The following is an 8,701-nucleotide window of genomic DNA, read 5'->3' on the forward strand; positions in this document are numbered from 1 at the left end:
GCACTTTTTTTCTGTGTTTAGCAGTGAAAACAATAGGACAAGGAATCATAAGTTCCAATTTTGGCAGCGTAAGACAGTTTAGACAGTATTACTTTTCAAACAGAATGTTTGGCTTTTGGAATGAGCTGCCTTCAAGAGTGGTGGAGGTACAAAATTTAACTGAGTTCAAGAAAAGATTGAATGAACACAGAAGTAGTAAGGGGTGGTTATAGTTGGGAGCTGGATAGAACATCCTTGATGGGCTAATATACTCCTTTTTGTCCCTTTAAAATGTTATAGATTTATACATTTAAAACAAAAAATCTTGAATTACTGAAGCTTGAAATGTATATTTCTAATCACGCATGTGCCGTTATAATACCTCAATAACATAAAGTCCAAATGATGAATGACATTTATAAACTCGTTAACATTTTTTAATAGTAAGTGATTGTCAAAAATGTAAAAAAAAATCAAATATTACTACTTCATTTAATGTGCGGTCAAGAAACGATAGGAAGACTCGTGTGAGTTAATGAAAAATTGTTTCATCTTAAACATTTGAAATTTTTAATAGTGAAACATGTTTTTATTCAATAGCAAAAGTTTTATAAAATAAAAATTTAAAACTGAAATAAATATGTTGATAAATCCTCATTTGATGGTTTGTCGAACAAAATTGTTTCAATATCGTAATTAGATGTAACTTGAAAATTCTACAGTTAAATATATTAATTTACATAATACCTCAAGCATCAGCAGAAGATACAGAATACAGAAAAATAAATATTTATTACTTCGCTACCGTTCACCTGAATTATTCACTTTTTTATGCAAATATATCTTACATGGATAAGTACGTATCTGTATACTTGAGTAAAGAAGCTTGTTATGTCAATATAATAATAACTTGGCAAACAACGATTTATACATATAATAACGTTATTTATTTTGGAGGGAAACGTACTAACCGAAGAAGACAACTTAAGTTCTGTCGAAACTTATGCTTAAAAGTCGTTGTTTGTATTTTTTTAATTACCACAGAGGTACATAAAGAAAACTTTCTAATTAAATATACGCTTTGTTTTTTCTTCTTCTTTAAGTGAGAATATCTGCTTAATTGAACTGCCAGATCTGCATGTTTTTGGTTTTTTCTACTTATTTCTTCGATCCTCATTTTTTATATCCTCGTAGACCATAAAGAGACTGAAAATAGATCCACGCCAAAATTGCTCATATTTTCAAATACACGAGTTAAGATATTAACTTGCTTTTTAGTTATTTTTTTTTTAAAACAGACATGCCATTATGAGTTTTTAGTACATATATATTATTTTTAAACTTAAACAGGAAGAAACAGGAGTTTGCTGTTGCGTGTCAATTTAACTGTCTGTCCTTTGCGAGGGAACTGAAAACAGGTCACGTGAGATGTACTTCCTGAGTGAATCATAATGGTGCAGGGTAGAGTGTCAATTAGTAAAGTGTAGTCAAGATTCGTCAAATTTATGAGTAGTCATTTGTAAGTATATGTTACTTTTAATGTAGTTTAGAGCTAAATGTGTATTAATAATTTTGGGCGGCAAATTGTATTCTTATTTCTCCATATAGATTATTAGCTTTAGTAGACTTCCCGTTATCTTGTAAATAAAGGCTTTGAGTGTGGGAAATAGAAGTTAGACTAATGTTACTTCTTAGTATTCAGTTTTAAGGTAGAATACGAAGTTTCAGTTAGGGCAGGGCCCAACTCATGGTAACTCGTGGCATTAACATTACTAGTAATACTAATAGTATACTACTAGTACTAGTATCCCCTACACTTTGACTCGATATTTGCATATTTTGACAATGAATCATTTGATGATGGAACGTTTATAATGTAGTTAACTTTGATCGTTTTAATTATTGGCATTTGGAAATTGTAATTTATAAAAAGTAACTATATGCTAAGCAGACTTATAAGTTATATATTTGATATTTTAATGAAATGACTGTGAATATGATGTAGTAAATTATTAAATGCCAATTCTAAATTTAACTTTCTGTGGAAACAATATGAAGTGAATGGGATCAGTGAATGTTAAGTGTTTATGACTGTCATCCATTTGTTCTGTATTAAGAAACTAAACTTATTACTGTTTTTACAGTCACACTATTCAATCATTATTTCGTATATGAAATAAGCTTAGGTTACTTTTTTTTTTCTAGACATATTTGAAATTTTTACCTAGTGTTTTGTGATATTTCTCTTTTTACATGTAGTGACACTTTTTATTTTAATGTTTTGGAATACTTTATTCATTTATTTTAACATAAATGATGAAATACTGAAAACAAGGGTACATTGGTCCTTCAAGGCTATCCTTGAAAATATACACTGGAAAAATATTTAAACTATCTTTTATTTTTCAAGAAATTATTGGTTGTCCTTACAAACTTGTAAAGTGCTAGCCTTCTCCATTGCAAATGACAATGCATTCCATAACCCAGTCATCCTTTTGGAAAAATAAAACTATCTAAACTGGAACCTAGCTTGTCTTTTTCCAGTTCTTGTTAACAGCAAAAATCATAAAATCATAGTTGTAAAAAATAAATTCTAAATTTATGTACTTGCATCTTTCAGAATATGCACAAATACATTTTATGTATATGAAGAAAGCAATCAACCAACTTTTCAGAACATTAAAGTGTAAGGTCACATATCCAGTCATTTGCATAGTAAAAAGGTCATCTTGATCTTTTTCATGAAATATTGTGGTTATAGTAAAACTGCAGGACACAAGTGTAAGATATCAAAATCTCTGGCATGACTCCCATTAAGGTAGTGTTACTTTTTGGATGGGGCGGCTAGCCTATAGAACAATTTGACCAATTTGAGATCTGATTACAACCAAGGCTTTTGAAGATTCCCTCTAGTGTTGAAATGAAATGAAATAGATACTTCAGGCAGTAGTGTAAAAGGCATTTAACTTAGTGGTTTCTCTCTCTTTCTCTCTTGCTTAACAGTAATACAGTGTAACTCATTACATAACACAGGCCTGCGATGGTTTTATTGTCTTGAAATTTTTACATGTTCTTCAGTAATTCCTGTATGCTGTATCTGAAAATTATATCCATTTCTCTCAATCACGTACAGGTTTTCACAAAACCTTATAACGCAATACATAAAAGAAACACCACAACACAGTTTTAAGACTAAAAGACTAAGATTTCACAACAAAAATCAAGATGAATGAGTATGCATATCTGTTTGACATCAGTGTTCCTCAATTTGTTTGTATTTTTATTAACAAACGTGATAATAAAAAATGTTCATTGTGGTAAATGAAATAACAATTTAATCTAAGTAAGAGTTTTTTTCTTCCTGAATTGTGAAAAATCCTTACATCATAGAAAAAAATGAATATTATTTTTGAAAAATGCATAGCTGAATTATGGAAAATTTATTATTAAAACCAAACCAACTTTTATGAAGTTTAACTTCGCAGATATATGTAATTCTTAAACACATTAAAATACCCACAGTTAACATTTACTTAGTACTCCTAACCTGTGTGTTTAACCTAACTTTTAAGAAAAGTAAGAGGCCTGTTGGTTTGTTGAGGGTTTCCCATCTATTTAAAAAAAAAAAGCAAATCCAATCCATTTATCACGTGCACCCTTAAACACCCTTTAGTTTATTGTTAGGGGAATAAATGGCACATGGCTTTTGATTATGACATATGCAAGGTAATGCATGTACAGTATCTTAATTTGAATTATGAATATACTTTTGACAGGAAGAACCTTAACGGTGTTACTGAAAAAAAAGAATCTTGGTGTTATAGTTGGTCAGTCTCTTAATAAGCCATCCAAGCAATGCGCTGTTGCTAGTGGTAGGGTAAATAGGATTTTAGGTTGTATCTGTGGAAATATTGAATATAAGTCTATAGAAATTGTAATCCTTTGATTATGTAATTGGCTAGACCACGTTTAGAGTATTGTACTTGATCTCAGGCTCCTTACCTTAGGAAGGAAAGTATTTAAAGGAGGGTTACTAGGATACCTGGGATTGAAAGATTGCTGTACGAGGACAGGTTAGAATCTCTAAAGTTGTTTTCTTTTGAAAATAAAGTTTGAAGGGATCTGATTAATGTTTTTCAGATTGTTAAAGGAATTGCTAATGTTGTTGCATCGTAATTTTTTCATACATAACGGTGAGAATGGTAGGAATATGGGATGTAGATATAAGTTTTGGCAGAATAAGAGTCATCTTTAGGTAACATAGCTTTATTTTTCTTACAGAATGGATTACATTCAACTGTAGTAGATGCAGTTAATTTAAGGTAGCTTAAGGGAAGACTTGATAAATATTTGAATGATAAGAGTAGGCTTTGAGTGTTTTAAAGTTTAGTTTAGTGGGTGGGACAGCCTAAACAAACTGCCAGTTCTCATATTGTCCTTAAAGTATATGTTATCTGAAGGCAAACACTTCCAAAAGCCAAACATCGTGATAAATGTAAAACACTGTGGGCTGAAGATGACTTCTACCATGCCAAAATTTATACTTGCATCTCCTTATCCTACTAATCTTATCATTAAATATGATATAAAAAAAAAAGATGATGGATTGATACTTTCAGTTTTTATAATGATCTTGAATTCTCTAACTCTTCATTTTTGCAACAAAAAATATTTTTGGAGATCTTAACCTGTTCTCGTATGACAATCTTTTACATTCCATATATTATTCTAGTATCATTCATCTGAAACCTTTAAAACAAATCTATCCCCTTAAGGTAAGGAGCCTGAAAATTAATCCAGATTAGACATAACCAGTGATCTATACAATGAAATGATAACATCTAGACTTTTATTCAGCATTTCTGTAAATACACCCTTATTTGCCCTACCACTAGAAACAACTCATTGCTTATATGCCTTAATAGACTGATCAACCAAAACACTAAGATTCTTCTCTTATTCCACAATACTGTTAAGGCTATTCCTACCAACATTATAATTAAGTCATCTACCAGTTATTCATCCTCCTCACCAAATGATCTAAATCCATTTGTAAAGCAGCACCATTCTCCTAACAGCCAGCAATGCGCAAGACCTTAGTATTTTTTTTTCATTAATGTAAATCAAAAAAAGTAAAGGTACCAATGCCGAACCCTGAGATGTCCACTTATGGCATTAATCCAGGTTGACCAAATTCCTTTTATGAAACTTTATTCTTTTTTTCCCTCCAGACATTTTTTTTCATCCAATGAGTTTTCTCACACATCCATCAAAATACTTTTTCAATAATGTTTTTATGTGGCTCTTTGTCAAATGCTTTCTGAAAATCCAGAAATCCACACCTTTATTCTCATCAACATAAACAGTAGAGCTGATTGATTAACTCAATTAATTGATATAATCAGTTATCTATGAGTATCGGTTAGTGTCTCATAAATCAGTTGGTTGATAGGAAATACAACAATTAATATCAAGAAAATAATTAACTAATGTTTCCATTATTACTTTTTGTTATTTTATCTATGCAGTGATTGAAATATTACCATTTTGATTTTTCATTATTTTTGATTAATTCAAATTTCTTCAGTTTTATTGATTAATGTCACAATTCATACAAATGATCAAATGAATGATTATTGCTCCATCTATCCAAGTAATCAAAATATCACCATTATATTTATCGTTAACACAAAACAAACACAATCAGCTATTTGCTCTATCCACTGCAGGTATCACAACCCAATTTTTAGCATTATCAATTGTTTTTAGCCATGTCATATAAGAATAATGGAGAATGTTTTTTTCCTAACCTTCACATGAATACTGTCAATTATTTGAATGTAATCTATTAATGATTATTCCATTAGCAAATTTCATTAATTGTCTATCTTTAGCCTCTTCACAAAATGAAAAAAGATTTTTCTCTAGTGAATGAAGCTGACTATTGGAGAAAATTTGTTATCTTTGTTAGATGATTTTGCAAAGCATCTTTTATCAGATTTTCAAATGCTTTTCTCACAACTGATGTAAGACTAATAGGCCAATAATTACCTGTACAGTTCTTATTACTTCTCTTAAAGAGAGAAGTAACATAAGCTTCCCACAAAAGGATGTACAAAAAATACCAAGTGGCTCATACATCCAATCCTTAACCTTGTTCAAATCTCTTAGGAAAGTATCATCTGGCTATGTCCATCTTTAAACTTCTGATTTTAAACTTATAAACTCAATTAATGTGATCATCTTGTTCATCAGACATGTTCTTTAGCAAGTGTTCAGGATAAGGAATACTGGCTGAACTTTTTTTTGAACAGGGTGGTTAGCCTTTGAAATTGATTGCCATCAGATGTGGTAGATGCAACAAGATTGAGTGTGTTCAAGAGAGAACTCTTTGAGGACAATATGTAGTCAGATGGGTGTTTGGTAAAATGAGTGAAACAGCCCTCAAACGTTATACTTCAGATTACAAATGTACATTTTTATGTCTGTAACTTAAAATAATTATAAATATCTGAGTATTGTTTTCTTTTTCTTTAAGTTTAGTACTGAAATATATTTTATAATTCATATTTCATTTCTTTCTCTTTTTTTTTATAGATCGGTGTCACATGAATTTAAAAAATGATGAATCAAAACGGTGCTTCATTCTATTCAGGCAAAGCTCAGTAATTCTGCTGTACTTGGAACTATTTTGTGAGAGTGTAACTCAGTACGTGTGAAGACGGTTTCTTTGGTTAGTGTTGTTAAAAAAGAAATCTTTGAATATGGTGGACGTAGAAGTATCGGAAATCAGGGTGAAAACTGCATATAATGGGTAAGTCCCACTGAGAAAAAGCTGAAAATTTAAATTTTTGGTTATGCATATATATGTATGTGTATGTGTGTAAATATATATGTACATGCACGTATTAAATACAGTACACATAATTTTACAACTAAGAGTTAATTAAAAGAAGTTCATTTTTAATAGAGGTTCATACACGAAGGATTTGTGTGACAGGAACATTGGAGATGTTGAATGGAGAGAGAAAGGTTTAAGTTTGTCTAAAAAGCTTAAATCCTTCAGCTGGGCATTTAACTGTGAGGAAAAGATAATAACACCCTGGGATCGACTTATGGAAATTTTTATTGTGCACGTAGGAAGGCTATTGCACTGTTATATAGACTAATGAGGCCTCATCTATATTGTTGTGTAGTCCTGAGTTTTTTATTACAGGAAGGACACCAGAGTGATAAGAAATACATGGATATTGTTACTAAAGTGACACCTGGTTTAAAGAGATGCTTAGAAATGAACTTAAAGTGGAAGTATGAACTTGACTGGTAAATGAAATGTTAGCTTTAAAAGCCTAGATACAAACTTGTTTTTCGGCAAAGAGAAAAATTTCAATAAAATTGTTCATTAACTTTCCTGATTACTTGATGTGAGCTGTTATTTATTTTAAACATTTGTTGTATATGTATTGGGAAATGAAGGATTGCATTTAATTTAGTTTTACTATTCGTAGTGCTCTTGTATTTACCTTTGACATACTATTCAGCTGAAAATGTTTTTGTTGTTAATGCTGTCTTTATTCTGTAGTAGTTTTTACCTCTTTGTCCTTTCATTTGTCATTTTTTTATTGTTGTCCATTTTTATAAAATCTTTGACCTCCTTATGTATTACTTGAACTGCTCTTCTACAATGTCGGGTGGTTATGTCGCATTGTGGATGTCTTCCAATGCCTCCTTACCTAAAAATGTAACAGAATGGCATTGTTGTACTGATTTTGAAGGGCCTGACCTTACATTCTTTAGTCTCTCTCACTTAATGTGTTAATTGTTGATGATGATTTAGTTGCTACTTGAAAAGATGTTGTTCAGATATTTGTTTCCCTGTGTCCTGTGTGCTAAGGACGAGAAAGCATTAGTCTAAGATTTGCAACAGACAGGTTTGGCTCCAGTTAAGAGTTTTATTTTTTTAACAGGATGGTTGTTAATAGAGCGAGTTAGCATTAGCAGTAGATTGAAGCCAGATTTTACTGGAGTTTAAAAGGGGGAATTAATGATTTCCTAAAGAGTAAATGGGTTGGGTTAAAAATTTTTAATATTCTCAAGGGTGGATGTGCAAGGACAGTCTTGAAGAACCAAATGATCCTTTGTTGTCTATTGTTTGTGTTGAATATTTTGAAGTAGATAACTACCAGGTCCAAAGAGCCTGAATTGCCATGAATAAACAATGGAAGGCACTGCTAGATGCATTTTGGTGGTTTTGAGCACCATTTCTAGTTGTGTTTTGTTTAAACTATAATGTTTTTTGTTGTTTTCGTAATTGTTTGGTTATAATGCCAGTGTGTAAATAACCCAAGGCCAGGTGCCTTATAAGAAAACCCTAATGTGAAATGAATGTGTAGAACATCTACAAAATGTTAGTCAGACATCTAAGAAGAGTATTTAAGGAATATGTCACAAACAATAAAATTGAATGATGAAACTAAATTCTCACTTTTATTTGTGAAGATTGAAAATTATCATCCACCACTCAGATTTGCCAAATAGATACATTGACATTTCAGATTTTGCCAAATAGATGCATTGACATTTCAGGTTTGCCAAATAGATGCATTGACATTTCAGGTTTGCCAAATAGATGCATTGACATTTCAGGTTTGCCAAATAGATGCATTGACATTTCAGGTTTGCCAAATAGATGCATTGACATTTCAGGTTTGCCAAATAGATG

The 8,701-nt window shown here is 31.1% G+C and overlaps 1 protein-coding gene across 3 annotated transcripts in view; it reads left to right on the forward strand.

Annotated features, from left to right (window-relative positions):
* Positions 1-1,398: 1,398 nt before the first annotated feature.
* LOC106469160 (atypical protein kinase C-like) overlaps positions 1,399-8,701 on the forward strand; it is a 78,233-nt gene continuing 70,930 nt past the window's right edge. For all 3 annotated transcript variants that reach the window (XM_013929625.2, XM_022397584.1, XM_022397585.1), the window contains exons 1-2: positions 1,399-1,498; positions 6,577-6,793. In XM_013929625.2, coding sequence (XP_013785079.1) covers positions 6,744-6,793 — 50 coding nt within the window. In that variant the 5' untranslated portion in view covers positions 1,399-1,498; positions 6,577-6,743. The remainder of the gene's footprint in view (positions 1,499-6,576; positions 6,794-8,701) is intronic.

This window comes from Limulus polyphemus, unplaced genomic scaffold (assembly GCF_000517525.1).
Source record: "Limulus polyphemus unplaced genomic scaffold, Limulus_polyphemus-2.1.2 Scaffold3330, whole genome shotgun sequence".
In the NCBI taxonomy this organism is placed as follows: Eukaryota; Metazoa; Arthropoda; class Merostomata; order Xiphosura; family Limulidae; genus Limulus; species Limulus polyphemus.